A 16,886-nucleotide genomic window follows, 5' to 3' on the forward strand; every position below is an offset into this window, starting at 1 on the left:
TCCATATGACATTCTTACCCTATTGGATGAATTTGGTCACTAAAAATTATTGAGATGTCACCATACTTAATGCGTCTTCGTTGTTCGTTCATTTTTCGTAAAAGTTCAGCATGAGATTATTACATGCCATAAGGTCATGGAATACGCCATTTAAGTTCATTGTATAGACAATACACTGGTTTGTTGGTATACACGAAATCCTGGTTATAATATTAATTCGGTTATCTTTACACCCTTTCAAAACACCCCTCCATGAAAAAGTATAGGGGGTGCAACACTTTTTTTACTGTGTATACTGTGTATATGTAGACTGGTAACATAATAAAGTCAAGAACACGCTCCCTTTCTTGCCTGTGAACTGACTGAATTTGACAAATATTGTCTGAAAACTAACAGTCAAATAACCAACTTGGATGCCTAATGGTATTTTTCAGAAAGATTTTGTTTGTTTGTTGTTGACGCCGCACTCAGCAATATTCCAGCTATATGACGGCGGTCTGACATCAAATATATCAACACTCGTTAGGGTTGCCCAGTCGTCTAAGGCGCCGCGATTCTCTGTGCAGAGTTGCGTCAGTTGGGCACGCCCGAAACCTATGATTGTGGGTTCGAATCCCGGTTCGCCCTGATTATGTTTCTTGTTTCACTATACCCGTTCTCGTGGGTTTCATCGAAGAGGTAAACGTCTGAGACCTGCATCACTTCGGGCTTTCCTCTCATATTAAGCTGACACGCTGTGATATAACTGGAATACTGATAAAAGCAGTGTTAAACCCAACTCTCGCACTTACTCTATAGATGACTACGCGTTTAATCGCTAAGAACATCGAAGAACGAAGCGATGTATTATACGATTAATCATGACCTCATTTCTGATGGTTCGATTGTGATCTTGTAACATTATAACGCAGTGAGTGACGACGTTAATTGTGAGAGGGAAGTGACTGTCAGGCTGCTCTCCATAGATGTTGAGGCATTTTCATCGTAATGGCGGCTGCATGAAGACGATAAACATCCCAGTGTCACCCACAGGGTACGGGTAATTTACATGTGTGTCGTGTCTCGAAATATGAATTGTAAATAGTGTATGATGACAAATATATGGTGAGTTACTGAATAAATACAGCAGTTTCAAGAAAGTGGTAATTGTATTTATAATGTTAAGTGTATTTTACAACATGGACCAGGTTTATATTGTATCTTATGAGTGATGTCGGGATCGAGTTATCGCCCTTGATGAATTGTTTGTTGATTATAGGGTTAAGATAATGATTTCGTATATCATTGATTATTAAGTTCATGTTCATGTACAGAATATAGACGTATGTTTATATGAACTGAATGAATGTGTGAATATGTATGTGTATGAAACCTATGCAGTATTGTTTTTATAATGTTATTTTTTGTACATTAAAGGATGTCATTATCTACTCTGGCAATAAACACTCACACCCGTAGCCTATGTTTGAAATTGTATTTTCCTTCACAATCCCCGGTTACAATATGACAATCGGTTTTGGGAGAAAAGGTACGTGTAATCGATCTGAGAATTGTGTGAGCATATGCGGGAAATACCCGCCTTAAATAGGGGTAAATATTTTTAAACCTTGTACATTTTATCAACATCCTTAAAGAGGCTGTACATAATGTTGATATCTCATATAATCATTAAACGACTCGTGGTTGTTGTTTATTGTACAATAAAACACTCGCCCCTCATGGTTTATTCTCCCTGCAGTGTTTTATTGTACTCCCACTCGTCGTTTATTTCTTTACTAGTGGCCCGCTCATTTATGATAACATGCGGGCGGTTCAATGATAATTTTATCCATTTTAACTATAAAATAATGTAAAGCGGGATGTTTTGTAGTCAGGTTGGAGCGGATGAAAATATGATAATTAATTTTGTCTATGCGAATTTTGCCTTTCATGAATATGCTAGCCGTGTATAACATTGCCTCATGGAGAAACTCACTGGCCTGTGATTATTTTTGTAACTGTAGTACTGCTGGAGCGGCTTTAAGCAATATTACTCACTCACTGACGGTAATAGTTTTGTTTCCAGCTTTCGGACACATTAATGTTTTCACTATCATTGGACATTCATAGACACAATTTCTTTTGTTAAATTATATTGAGCATGTTGAGGGTTTTATTATAAAGTACATAGGAAACTGTAACAACGGGAGATGACTCAGACTTTGTGTATGTAAATTACATAGCATTTTCAAGCTCAGATCATAAGTTTGCTAAATGCTACTTGGAGAATGAAGTGCATGAAAGGAGCATGACCAAAGGACTACGAACGTGCGCATGGGCCTTGACCTTGTGATATTACGCATGCGCACGGACAGCGTCTAAAACGCGAGAACACGAGAACGCGAGATCGCGAGAAAATGAAATGTCCCATTCTCGCGTTCTCGCGACTTCGTGTTTTTGTGGCCTAATTTGACAAGTCGAGATTGCGAGATTGCGAGATTTTGCATCCAGTCCAAATGTCGCATTCTCGCGTTGTCGACTTTTGACAAAAAGTGCTATGTACCAAAAACACGAGAATGCGAGATCGCGAGAACGTGTGATTTTGGCCAAATCTCGCGTTCTCGCGATCTCGCATTACCGTGTTTTGGGCATATTTACCTCGTTTCCTAAGGTCGAGATCGCGAGAATGCGAGATCGCGAGAATGTCCCTTACAGTATTCCATAGTATATAATATAATCACACGATTTCAGGTTTACGAATACACAAATATTATTCTATATTTAACATGTTGCCATCAGTGATGGCAATTGTATCCGGTCGTTCATTGATGACAGTTTTCATTCAACACATGATATGGTTTTACTGGCAAATGTGAATACGTATTTGTGTGGGGTAACCCAAAGGGGTTGGTATATACGAGGAAATGTCAAGCAGGTACACTGTGTATTAATAACTAAATCTTTTTGCAGTGCTCGATGTAGAAGAAGGTTTGACAAATGGTTTACACGGCTTATCAGAAGGTAATTCTCACGAAGACTTGTTCTATAAAACATGCGGTAGTATCTTTTCTAAAAGATTGTTGGTAGTGTTAGTGAAGAGGTGGGTGAGTAAGTTTGATGTAACGCTGCATTCAGCAGTAGTTAAGTTATATCACGACGTGTCAGCTTGATGTGGGAGGAAAGCTGAAAAATAGATATTCTGTATTTCTTTATGAAGATTACAGCACACAGATATAATTATGTTACATGTTTAACATGAATAGGGGGTTTATTTACACATGTTCATAAACATACAAATTTTAAGCAGGTATCCCCATTTCCTTATAAAGCGACTACCATTAATTATTACTTCTGCCCACACATCCCTTTCTAGCTCCATAATACATTCTATTGGACATCCACCAAGTATAAACGCAAGAATGACATCATCCTCTTTCTCCCAGACCTTAACAAAAGCGTTTACCTCCAGGACATCACATATGGTGTTAAAAAGTACATTTCGGTCATTCATATTGATCGTACAAGACATAAACACGTCATTTACAATATCATTGGCAACAGTTTTAGAAGAGCATTCTCTAGAGACAATTTCAGCTGATCCATAGAATACAAGTCTTGCAATATTAGTTAATAATGGTCATACTCCTCCAAGGCTAGTTTCCAGACTCACAGCTTAGTGGTAGTATATTTTCTAACAGGTGGTAATATTTAAAGCAGGGGTCAAATTTCGTGACCTTTAGGCCTCTGGTGCCCTACACTATTACTGTATTAGCCCTATATTACCATCTACCCGAGACAAAGGGAGTTAACTATAAAAGTCCAGTTTCCACCCTTGCCGAACTAGGCTGGAATTCCTGGGCTCGACCGTAGCGGCACCAGTGATTATTACGAGTTATGTTCCTTCTAAGCCTTTCCTATGGACCAATCAGATTCCACCTCTCGTATCACTTGCATTTCTTTCAAACAAAATGGTGGCGCCCAGTCAAAACGATCTGATTGATAATCAAGATCTATATCGTGATAAAACGGGTGCACCTTGATTGAAAACATGAAAAGACTTGGAAAATTTCTGTTGACAACGAGTTGGCGGTGCACATGCAATGCAAATCCTGCAATCGACAGAAATCTGCACGACATTTTACAAACCGGATTTCGATTTCGGTGCGGTATTTTGATTGAACTATGCATAGACTCGTTAGACCAGCCAAATTGTAACTCCATAATACCAGCCTCGTTCGGCAAGGGTGGTAACTGGACTTTTATAGTCAGTTAACCCACTTGCCTTGGGAAGATGTATATGGCGACCTGGTGTCGTTATCTATATCCTCTATTGTTTCAATATTAGCAACCTGTTCTTAACATTCTGAGCATGTATGTATTCACATTTTACATCAGAGCAAGGTATAGTTATTGTATGAAAATAAAGTCCAAACAGATTGCAAATATCCTTTCCCAGTAACAAGTTTGAGAGTCATATACAAGCTTTTCAGTATTACCTGTGTAGCGTTTGTAACGTTTTGGCCTTTTGTAGAATTCTTTGACATCTACGGCTGATCTTTATCTTTTTGACAATTTGTTGCTGGAAGATGTGAGTTTACTACGTGTGGCTTGGGTGCTAACCTCAGGAATTGGTGTATATGAGGAAATGTCAAACAGGTACCCTGTGTATTCAAAACTAAATCTATTTTCAGTGCTCGATGTATACGAACGCTTGTCGAATGGTTTACACAGCTTATCAGAAGGTAATTTCCATGACGACTTGTTCTTTAAAACATGCGGTATTAAGTTATCTTCTCTAAATGATTGTTGGTAGTGAAAAGGTAGGTGAGTAAGTTTCATTTATAGTAGTTCAGTTATATCACGGCGTGTCAGCTTGATGTGGGAGTAAAGCCGGAAGATAGATAGATAGATAGATAGATAGATAGATAGATAGATAGATAGATAGATAGATAGATAGATAGATAGATAGATAGATAGATAGATAGATAGATAGATATTCTTTATTTCCTCCACTTGAATGAAGATTACATTATGCAGATATAATTATGTTACATGTTTAACATGAATAGGGGTAATATTTACATATGTTCACGTAAGTGACACCTACGGACTTGGTTATGGTGCTGACAAACCTAGCCAATAATCAGGGCGATATGGGATTATACCATCCTAGGTTTTCGCCATGCCCAAGGGACACTACTTTGTCACGCGAAAAGGATGCAATTCTGCACAACAAACTGTAGGGTATACGATGACTGAGCCATATGTGCCCACTTGTTATTGATAAATACGCCAAAACTTTATTTAAATTTTATCAGTTTTAAATACCTCCTCATTTATTCTTTTTCAGGAATCCAAGGCCTTGTAAGTAGTACAATATATTTTCATCTGCACATATTCTATTGCAACCAACCATCGGTGAACTGTTTGGGATGTGGACGTTCTTGTTTCACATTTACGACTTCCTCTGCACTATTGCCAGAACCAGCATGTGAAAGCAATGTCAGGTTACTTGTCTGAATCTGGCAAAGGGAATTCACTTTTTCTCAGATTATTTGAGTTGATACTTTTTAACAATTCACACTGCTATCTCTGACAGCCACATAATTCACCATTCTCTCAAGCCACCCACTTGGACAGTTAGGTAAATACAACACAACCAAACAACACACGGATGACAGTATGTCAAATCATAGGTGTCTACTGTAGCCACACATCACGGTCTCTACAGCCATGACAGGCAACCCCTAGGTGTCTACTGTAGCCGCACAGACAACAGACTTTAACACCAAGACAGACACCCCGATGTCTTCTCTGCAGGAACACAGACAACCGGCTTTAAAACCAAGACATGCACCCCTATGTCTCCACTGAAGTAACACAGACAACAGACATTAACACCAAGACAGGCACCCCCATTAATCCACTGCAGTAACACAGACAACAGACATTAACATCAAGGCAGGCACCCCTATGTCTCCACTGCAGTAATACAGACAACAGACATTAACACCAAGACAGGCACCCCCATTTCTCCACTGCAGTAACACAGACAACAGACATTAACACCAAGGCAGGCACCCCTATGTCTCCACTGCAGTAACCCAAACAACAGGCTTAAACACCAAGACATGCACCCCTATGTCTCCACTGCAGTAACACAGACAACAGGCTTTAAAACCAAGGTAGGCACCCCTATGTCTCCACTGCAGTAACACAGACACCAGGCTTTAACACCAAGACAGGCATCCTATGTCTCCACTGCAGTAACACAGACAACAGACTATAAAACCAAGGTAGGCACCCCTATGTCTCCACTGCAGTAACACAAACAGCAGGCTTAAACACCAAGACATGCACTCCCATATATCCACTGCAGTAACACAAACAACATGCTTTAAAACCAAGACATGCACCCCTATGTCTCCACTGCAGTAACACAGACATAAGACTATAACACCAAGACAGGCACCACCATGTATCTACTGCAGTAACACAGACAACAGGCTTAAACACCAAGACAGGCACCCCTGTCTCCACTGCAGTAACACAGACAACAAACATTAACAACAAGACAGGCAACCCTTTGTCTCCACTGCTGTAACACAGACAACAGACTATAACACCAAGACAGGCACCCCTGTGTCTCCACTGCAGTAACACAGACAACAGACTTTAACGCCAAGGCAGGCACCCCTATGTCTCCACTGCAGTAACCCAAACAACAGGCTTAAACACCAAGACATGCACCCCTATGTCTCCACTGCAGTAACACAGACAACAGGCTTTAAAACCAAGGTAGGCACCCCTATGTCTCCACTGCAGTAACACAGACACCAGGCTTTAACACCAAGACAGGCATCCTATGTCTCCACTGCAGTAACACAGACAACAGACATTAACACCAAGGCAGGCACCCCTATGTCTCCACTGCAGTAACCCAAACAACAGGCTTAAACACCAAGACATGCACCCCTATGTCTCCACTGCAGTAACACAGACAACAGACTATAAAACCAAGGTAGGCACCCCTATGTCTCCACTGCAGTAACACAAACAGCAGGCTTAAACACCAAGACATGCACCCCCATATATCCACTGCAGTAACACAAACAACATGCTTTAAAACCAAGACATGCACCCCTATGTCTCCACTGCAGTAACACAGACATAAGACTATAACACCAAGACAGGCACCACCATGTATCTACTGCAGTAACACAGACAACAGGCTTAAACACCAAGACAGGCACCCCTGTCTCCACTGCAGTAACACAGACAACAAACATTAACACCAAGACAGGCACCCCTATGTCTCCACTGCTGTAACACAGACAACAGACTATAACACCAAGGTAGGCACCCCTATGTCTCCACTGCAGTAACACAAACAGCAGGCTTAAACACCAAGACATGCACCCCCATATATCCACTGCAGTAACACAAACAACATGCTTTAAAACCAAGACATGCACCCCTATGTCTCCACTGCAGTAACACAGACATAAGACTATAACACCAAGACAGGCACCACCATGTATCTACTGCAGTAACACAGACAACAGGCTTTAACACCAAGACATGCACCCCTATGTCTCCACTGCAGTAACACAGACAACAAACATTAACACCAAGACAGGCACCCCTATGTCTCCACTGCTGTAACACAGACAACAGACTATAACACCAAGACAGGCACCCCTGTGTCTCCACTGCAGTAACACAGACAACAGACTTTAACGCCAAGACAGGCACCCCTATGTCTCCACTGCAGTAACACAGACAACAAACATTTACACCAAGACAGGCACCCCTATGTCTCCACTGCAGTAACACAGACACCAGGCTTTAACACCAAGACAGGCATCCTATGTCTCCACTGCAGTAACACAGACAACAGACTATAAAACCAAGGTAGGCACCCCTATGTCTCCACTGCAGTAACACAAACAGCAGGCTTAAACACCAAGACATGCACCCCCATATATCCACTGCAGTAACACAAACAACATGCTTTAAAACCAAGACATGCACCCCTATGTCTCCACTGCAGTAACACAGACATAAGACTATAACACCAAGACAGGCACCACCATGTATCTACTGCAGTAACACAGACAACAGGCTTAAACACCAAGACAGGCACCCCTGTCTCCACTGCAGTAACACAGACAACAAACATTAACACCAAGACAGGCACCCCTATGTCTCCACTGCTGTAACACAGACAACAGACTATAACACCAAGACAGGCACCCCTGTGTCTCCACTGCAGTAACACAGACAACAGACTTTAACGCCAAGACAGGCACCCCTATGTCTCCACTGCAGTAACACAGACAACAAACATTTACACCAAGACAGGCACCCCTATGTCTCCACTGCAGTAACACAGACAACAGGCTATAACACCAAGACAGGCACCCCTGTGTCTCCACTGCAGCAACACAGACAACTTGCTTTAACACCAAGGCAGGCACCCCTTTGTCTACACTGCAGTAACACAGACAACAGACTTTAACACAATGACAGGCACACCTATGTCTCCACTGCAGTAACACACGCAACAGACATTAACACTAACACTGTTTGGTAGTGAGGCAGGTGTATGGCAGTAAGGCCGGTGTTTGGTAGTGAGGCAGATGTTTGGTAGTGAGACAGGTGTTTGGTAGTGAGGCAGGTGTTTGGTAGTGAGGCGGGTGTTTGGTAGTGAGGCAGGTGTTTGGTAGTGAGGCGGGTGTTTGGTAGTGAGGCAGGTGTTTGGTAGTGAGGCTGGTGTTTGGTATTGAGGCTGGTGTTTGGTAGTGAGGTGGGTGTTTGGTAGTGAGGCAGGTGTTTGGTAGTGAGGCTGGTGTTTGGTAGTGAGGCGGGTGTTTGGTAGTGAGGCTGGTGTTTGGTAGTGAGGCTGGTGTTTGGTTGTGAGGCAGGTGTTTGGTAGTGAGGCTGGTGTTTGGTTGTGAGGCTGGTGTTTGGTTGTGAGGCTGGTGTTTGGTAGTGAGGCTGGTGTTTGGTTGTGAGGAATGTTCACTGACATTTGCTGCAGGTCCATATTTGTGTCATTTATAGCGATTTACCAATCACTGAACTAGAATCTACCTGATATTTATATCTCTTCTTCAAACGTGTTTAAATCGTATTCATGAGTGAACGTTTTAAGAGGCGAAATATTTGTCGAATGGCAATAAGTGTCTGAGGCCAGTTTTTATAATGCTTATTATATGCTATAGATCTATATTGTTTTCTCACAACCATATTCTGTTTCAGCTTCGAGTGATCCGAGTCAGGTGCCACCGGTGACGACACAAGATTCTGATCGACGAGGTAGGTGAGAGAACCCAGCATGTGGTAGAGAGTGTCATTGTCCAACTTTGTATGACATTTGGTCAGATCATCATGTCATATCAGCCAGATTCTACTCCTCAAATGTCCTATAAATAGTCTCTACAAGTTGATACATGTATTCTCCTATTAGTCTATCAATTTCAAACCTGTCAACAACTGCACTGATAGGACTCATAAAGGTCAATCAGCCAGCAGGTGTATAGACTCGTAACAACAATCTGTAGTTGTGTTGTATTTTTATGAGAGTCATTCAATTTATTTGACAATCACTAAACTACTATATTCATACTTCTGCTATACTAAACGTATTTTAAATCAGGGCCTCAAACTGGTGGAATGGCAATAACTGGTCTGTGGCCAATATCAATAATGCTTATGTGCTATATATAGTTTTCTAAACAACAAATTCTGTGTTTCAGCCTCGAGTGACCTGAGCCAGGATGACAGTCAGAGCGAGGAGGATCCATTGCTCTCCACTGCTTCACACGGTAGGTGGGAGAACCCAGCAGGCAGAAAGCTCACTCCTAACCCTTCATACATACAGTGTATTCAATGAACAAGCTTATGTAAAGCAATGTAAAAATACATATCATATTACTTTAATAATTTCAAACAGCAAATGCAATGACTGACTATCTTCTTATAATGCTCAGTTACACTCCCCAGCCATACACAGAATAGTGTTACAACTACTGGATGTAGAAGAAAGCACTTGAACAGATGTCACGTGAATAGATTATTCTCAGTTCAATACATAAACCACTCCCCTCATCGTCATATTGTTGTCATCCATACAGGAAGTGGTTCATCATGTATCGATGTTCCTGTCACGTGTCACCACTTCGAGGTGTGAACACAGTAGATGTATGACAAAGATGTCTGGATGTGTACAGAGTTTACTTTGTGTTACAGTGACTCCATCACAAGCAGACCGCGACCTCTACTACGCCAGCAAGGCCGGGGACCTGGAGGAGGTGAAGCGGCTCCTGTCTACACCGGGAGTCGACGTCAAAAGTAGAGGAAGGTGGAGCAGGACACTGGTGATGGAGGCAGCATGGAGGGGACACAGAGACGTGGTGGAGCTCCTGGTGAGTGAAGGGGCTGATGTGTCACTGGTGGGCGAGTACGGTAACAACACCCTTCACTGGGCCTGTATGGGAGGAGATGTGGAGACGGTGAAGTACGTGCTGTCTCTGAACGTGGTGGACATCGACGCCAGGAACAACTCGGGGCGGACAGCGGCAGACGTGGCGAGACGAGGGGAACGTCAGCCATTGGTGGAACTGCTCGTGTCCCGCGGCGCTCAGTGACGTCAGTGTCGTGTTTGTGTAGACGGTGGAGGGGGACATGTTGTTACAGACAGCAACGTGGTGTGCCGTTCACGTCGTCGTGTTATATATTCCCAGATTAGGTGAGAATGTTTCTTGTGTTTGAGGAGAAATAAAACTTGATAAAAATAGTGTGAGATATTATGTCATTTGTTGTGTTTGGAACTTCGCATGATCAGGTAAGAAAATTGTTAACAGAGTGTAAATATTGATGATGTGTGATTATTATGTGAACACTGCATCTCATGATATAATTAATCTGTGTAAATTGTGTTTCATTAGTTTATAATTAGTCGTGAAACACACAACAAACTGTTTGTTTACATCTCGCTGCACTCTGTGACCTCAGACTGAGCCGATGTTCGCACAGCTGACGTGGCGCCAATTATACAATGACAGTGACGTCACACTGTCGATGACGTCACGGCATTGCGGCCAAGGCCTTGCACCAAAGTGACCGTCTGTTTTCTCTGCCAAAACAGGGCGGCACAATGCAGGCTTCATGGCATATGCATACAACACATGGACTTTGTGGTAGATATGGTTTAAACAAAGGAAATATACATATATATTTATGGTGTTACTTTTAATGTGCAAATTATTGCTGCTTGACTTTAATACAGTATTGCAGAAATTTGTTGAAAATATGAAAAAATCGCAAATACACAACCTTGTGCCGAAACGCACCAAGATGACATGCACGTGCAACATCACTTGTTGAGCTATACAACGTTGGGTTTTCATTTGCCGGGGAATCAAACGGCACAACGTTAGACAGATGAGCGTCTTTGGTCACACGTCTTTCCGATTATGCAACAAGCGAACGTCATTCTCCACCAAGACACCACATGGGATTAGCAGGAATTCAGGAATCACAACATTCAAGCCCTGCCATGGTCCTCCGGGGTCTCCAGCTTGAAACTGAATCGAGACATTTATGGGTTGAGACATTTATGGGTTGCACTGTATCAACGTAAGCAACACAGAACCTCCGACAGTTGGCACAAGCACTGCAGACCGAGTGGAGGCTACACTTCGGGATCTGAGCTCATGGGACGACAATGCCGGTCAGTTTCGGCCATACAAGATATTGAGAACAGATGACCTTCCCCTTGAAAATCTACTGCCCCATGTGTGCCATATGGAACCTGGATCAATGAAACAAATGTGTGCTAATTTTGAACAATCGATTATCGTCTGTTGATTATTTATATGATATTGTTATAAGGTTAAAAATGCACCTCAAAAACATAAGAAAATGATAACAAATAAAACCATTATAGCTGCAATGAGTTGTATTAGATATAGTTTGTGACAGAACTTTTAGTTTGAAAGGAATCAATAGATATAAGACATTTCACATTTATCACAAGTGTATTCTGGACATTTCATAATTATCATTGGATTGGTTTCTGGCTATCGTCCATTAGTTAATGAAACAAATAGAGAGTTTCAAGGTATATTTCATTTGGAGCTTCCGGATGCGTGTCACAAAATCAACAGAGATGAGCAATATGGCACGTGGGCTCCTGTATTTTTCCTATTACGACACACATTAGTTTATGGTCAGATCTAACTTTTAACGAATCAAAATGAGGTATTGTGACATGTGACAAGGACAGGCCAGGCTCGAACACTATAAAATGATACCTTCACCATAAGGAGAAGAGAGCGCGGTTTGCAATCGATCGAGTCGAATCCCGATCGTTCTAAGTTTCCCCCAGTTAGTGACGAGTCTGGCCGGTCTGATCCCGTCGTGTATTGATAGATGGGCTGAGAGTAAGTAAAACTATGTGAGTATAAACTGGTGTTGTGTTTCTTTACTATGCGTGTGTGAATGCTGATAGAGACAACTTGAAGTAAGCGTCGTTAGACCAATCACTCGTTGACGGAGCCGAGCCGCGGCGGACAAGGCGAGTGGCAATGTCAGGGCGTAATTGACCACAAGGACCAGGAACGGCAATACACTTAGTAACTGTATTAGGGTCGCACTGGACGCCCGAAAGCAGTTACGACAATATATAAATTATATTCATATTAACGTTTGCGTCTCTTTTTGGCAGAGTATAATGTAGTCACTTGCGGTAATGTTAAAAATCTATCAATGAAAACGAATAACACTAAATATTGTAAGACATAGGTCATTGTCGGGTGGTCAGGCTCACTGACGTGGTTCATGCTGGATTGTCTGGTCCAGCCTCGATATAAACAGATCGCCGTCATTTAGCTGGAATGTGCATCGTTTAACAACCAACCAACCAACCAACCAACCAACCAACCAACCAACCAACCAACCAACCAACCAACCAACCAACCAACAAACAAACAAACAAACAAACAAAACATAGATCATTGTTGTTGATGAAATTCATGAGCTGACCACCACTTGTTTTATCACCTCACAAGTAACAACAAGTACCACAATTTGAACGACTTTCATGTGTGTATGACGCGGCGAGGTTATCGAACTCTGTCCACTGTGACCTATGAAGATCCGGGTTAGACTTGGGCTTCAGCAGCCCGACGATGCTTGTCGTAAGAGGCGACTGGCGGCACCGGCTGACCTGGATGCATGTCATCGTTTCTGCTGCTGCTGCTGCTGCTGCTGCTGCTGCTGCTGCTGCTGCTGCTGCTGCTGCTGCTGGTGCTGCTGCTGCTGGTGCTGCTGCTGGTGCTGCTGGTGCTGCTGCTGCTGATTTATTTATTTATTTATTTATTTATTTATTTATTTATGGAACGACGTCACATAGTTGGAATATTGCTGGCTGCGCTGCAGCGGTAAACAACAAACACACAAACACACTAGAAATAGATATACCATGAAACGGCAAGAAATTGGCTTGACATAAATAAATAAATAAATAAATAAATAAATAAATAAACATGAATCTTTTTAAATCAGCAAACCCCCCGCCCCTCCCTCGGTTTGTACGCACTAATCATACAATCATACTACTAAATATATGTGCTTCCTGTTTACAAACAATACACTTCCGTCTGACCTATTGCGTACAATAAACACATTCCGGCCGCCTTCTTCGTTAGACTCAAAATATTGTATGGCCGCAGACCTGTAGTATATCGAATTGTTGATCCTTATGTATATTTTGAGAAACACAAAGTCAGCGATTAAGTGTTGAAGAAATGGTGTAAGTGTGATCCGAACACACCTGCGACCAGGTTAAAATACCTGCAGCTCGTGCCTCGTTACGTGTTCGGCGATCACTCACCGTTATTATGTAATGGTTGCGTTTGTCCTCGTGTATCAGCTGTGGCTGTCGTCAGATGGAAGTCTGTTTACCCATGCGGGTGAGAGTTTTATACACATTATCTCACTAACTACAAAGTATAATATTGGTGTAAATGTGAAAATATGGACTATATCTTCAAATTTTCATATTTCAATGTTTCGTATGTTCATTGTAACCCTTACTGCTCCCGTTCGATTTTAAAACCCTTGACGACCTAGGTGAACTTGATGACCAAGGGAAAACACAAAGGTCAGGTCAGTTGACCAATGTTAGTACATGTTAAGTATTTACTTGTATTTCCTTGTACTTGTACTTGTGTTAATGTAAGTTGAGTAAAGCCTACCACACCTCTGCCACTGTAGTGAAGTGCAGTGCTCTAGTCAGCATGCTCATGTGACGTCAGCATGCTCATGTGACGTCATTTATTGGTCGGAGCGGCGGTGGGGCAGACTAGCAGTGAAAGCGTTGGCCCATCACGCCGAAGACCCGGGTACGATTCCCCACATGGGTACAACGGGTATTATATGTATGGTTGCAATTTATTGGTTGTTGGTTTTTTTTGCTACTGCCTTAAGTTATCCTTTATTATTACTGGTTAACTCAGGTTGAACCTAATGAATCTGTTTGGCAGAATTGGGTTAATTGCGGCTCAAAACAATATTGCAAATAAATGCTCACAGCAATAGTGTGTTGCTGGTTGAGTGAGAAATCGAGTAAATAGATAGGTTAACTTTATTAGGCATGAAATAAAGATAGTATGCCAGATTCAACTGAACGCATGCGAAGCGGGTTTGACGCGACTTGATGCCAGGCAGGCAGTTGGGCATTGCTGGGAAATACTGCGTAGATCACAGATTCTACTACCGCTTCAAACAATAAAATGAGAGGTCACAGGGTCATGTATTATCTAAGTAGTTCCGTCAAACAGTGAAACACCCATTCAAACAGCATCAATTTGATAATGTGAGTATTTAATCACTCATACTACACTACTGACACAAACAGCAATCGCAAAATACGAAAATAGACATTCATTGAAGACAAATCTTTGGGGCTATTTTGCAAGAAATTATACCGCCTTCACAGGGATTTTAAGACGCTTTAAAAGAATTGTTTATTTGTGCATGTAATATTGCTGGCCACTGATTTTAAGCGCTTCATGTAAATAAACAGCAGCTAAATGGTATGTTGTGTCAGTAGATGTACTTTGGCGGCGCAAGCCGGCAACCGGCATCGCTTCTCGGCCTTTTGGCTAAGATCAAAGTGTAGTATCTGTTCTTATCAGCTTAATATCTGATACGTCTCCTAATGGAGACATCGATATTAAACTGATTTTTAGAATGGGATGAGGTGCCACGGGGCTTGCTCCGCCCTCATCACGGGTTGACCCGGTATTGCAGTACCTCCGGGAATGGCCCACCACTCATATTTCAATCAAAAATTAGAACTCTTAGCTTTGCCTACATCTTCACATTCGTCTTATTTTGCACTGCCGCCCCGTTTTTCGCCCTTAGTTCTCAATAGATTCTCTATTTTATTACTTCTAAACCTTAGAAATATACCTGTTCACACGTGCAGCCCGTCCTTTAACCACACCAACCCCTAAAAGTTTGTAAAAGTAGCATTTTTCAACTTTCAGCTGCATACAGTCCCCCGTAACCAAGGCCGTCCCCCATGACGCCGTACGCCGGAAATGACGTCTAGACAATCACGCCGTCACAACAACAGTCTGCTTCGTCACTACAAGACGTTTTCAACGTCGCATCCCCCTAAATAGATGTTTAAAGAACTACACACACGCCTGATGCGTCATTACACTTTGTGCAAGTGAGTTCATTTTCCAATATTCATTACAGTTCAGTCGTTTTTGTTTCGTCATCAGTGCAATTTTTCATACAATTCATTCATTTTTCGCTTTGCTGGACACCTTAAGTATCTTTACCTTTAGTTTATTTAATACATTGGGGCAATTTGGATGGGATTGTCACTCTTCTTACCCACGCGCGACTCTGTCAAAGTCGGGCCCAAGCTAATTCAAGCTGGCCTGTCTCCCCTTGCCTCCCCGACTCCACTCATTAAGTCCTAATGTCGCGGCCGGTATTCACGTTGGACTGGGTCGCTGCAGGACGTTTACCCAACGTCTGGCCATGTTTTATCGGCGCACTCTTTATACATAGCAAAATGGGTCTATTTACTCCATTTTTACATTCATCAAAGACGCTGAATATCTTCACAAACGTCTTGCAGTCGGGTGTCGCACTCGTGTGCTGTCAACATTTTTACTCACTTGTGCATGTAATATTGCTGGCCACTGATTTTAAGCGCTTCATGTAAATAAACAGCAGCTAAATGGTATGTTGTGTCAGTAGATGTACTTTGGCGGCGCAAGCCGGCAACCGGCATCGCTTCTCGGCCTTTTGGCTAAGATCAAAGTGTAGTATCTGTTCTTATCAGCTTAATATCTGATACGTCTCCTAATGGAGACATCGATATTAAACTGATTTTTAGAATGGGATGAGGTGCCACGGGGCTTGCTCCGCCCTCATCACGGGTTGACCCGGTATTGCAGTACCTCCGGGAATGGCCCACCACTCATATTTCAATCAAAAATTAGAACTCTTAGCTTTGCCTACATCTTCACATTCGTCTTATTTTGCACTGCCGCCCCGTTTTTCGCCCTTAGTTCTCAATAGATTCTCTATTTTATTACTTCTAAACCTTAGAAATATACCTGTTCACACGTGCAGCCCGTCCTTTAACCACACCAACCCCTAAAAGTTTGTAAAAGTAGCATTTTTCAACTTTCAGCTGCATACAGTCCCCCGTAACCAAGGCCGTCCCCCATGACGCCGTACGCCGGAAATGACGTCTAGACAATCACGCCGTCACAACAACAGTCTGCTTCGTCACTACAAGACGTTTTCAACGTCGCATCCCCCTAAATAGATGTTTAAAGAACTACACACACGCCTGATGCGTCATTACA

At 42.3% G+C, this 16,886-nt stretch overlaps 1 protein-coding gene and 2 non-coding genes across 5 annotated transcripts in view; all 3 read left to right on the forward strand.

The window, feature by feature from the left end:
• LOC124128853 (multiple epidermal growth factor-like domains protein 10) overlaps positions 1-10,781 on the forward strand; it is a 290,638-nt gene extending 279,857 nt beyond the window's left edge. For all 3 annotated transcript variants that reach the window (XM_048390240.1, XM_048390241.1, XM_048390242.1), the window contains 6 exons: positions 2,950-3,000; positions 4,671-4,721; positions 5,330-5,343; positions 9,244-9,300; positions 9,741-9,809; positions 10,234-10,781. In XM_048390240.1, the coding sequence (XP_048246197.1) occupies positions 2,950-3,000; positions 4,671-4,721; positions 5,330-5,343; positions 9,244-9,300; positions 9,741-9,809; positions 10,234-10,631 (640 nt within the window). In that variant the 3' untranslated portion in view covers positions 10,632-10,781. The remainder of the gene's footprint in view (positions 1-2,949; positions 3,001-4,670; positions 4,722-5,329; positions 5,344-9,243; positions 9,301-9,740; positions 9,810-10,233) is intronic.
• Positions 10,782-15,132: 4,351 nt separating this feature from the next.
• Positions 15,133-15,325, forward strand: LOC124124310. The gene has a single exon (XR_006859441.2). It is a non-coding gene; the product is annotated as a U2 spliceosomal RNA (small nuclear RNA).
• A 976-nt stretch (positions 15,326-16,301) lies between these two features.
• Positions 16,302-16,494, forward strand: LOC124124306. The gene has a single exon (XR_006859438.1). It is a non-coding gene; the product is annotated as a U2 spliceosomal RNA (small nuclear RNA).
• The last annotated feature ends 392 nt before the right edge of the window (positions 16,495-16,886 follow it).

This window comes from Haliotis rufescens, unplaced genomic scaffold (genome assembly GCF_023055435.1).
Source record: "Haliotis rufescens isolate VD_foot unplaced genomic scaffold, xgHalRufe1.0.p SCAF_88, whole genome shotgun sequence".
Taxonomy (NCBI): domain Eukaryota; kingdom Metazoa; phylum Mollusca; class Gastropoda; order Lepetellida; family Haliotidae; genus Haliotis; species Haliotis rufescens.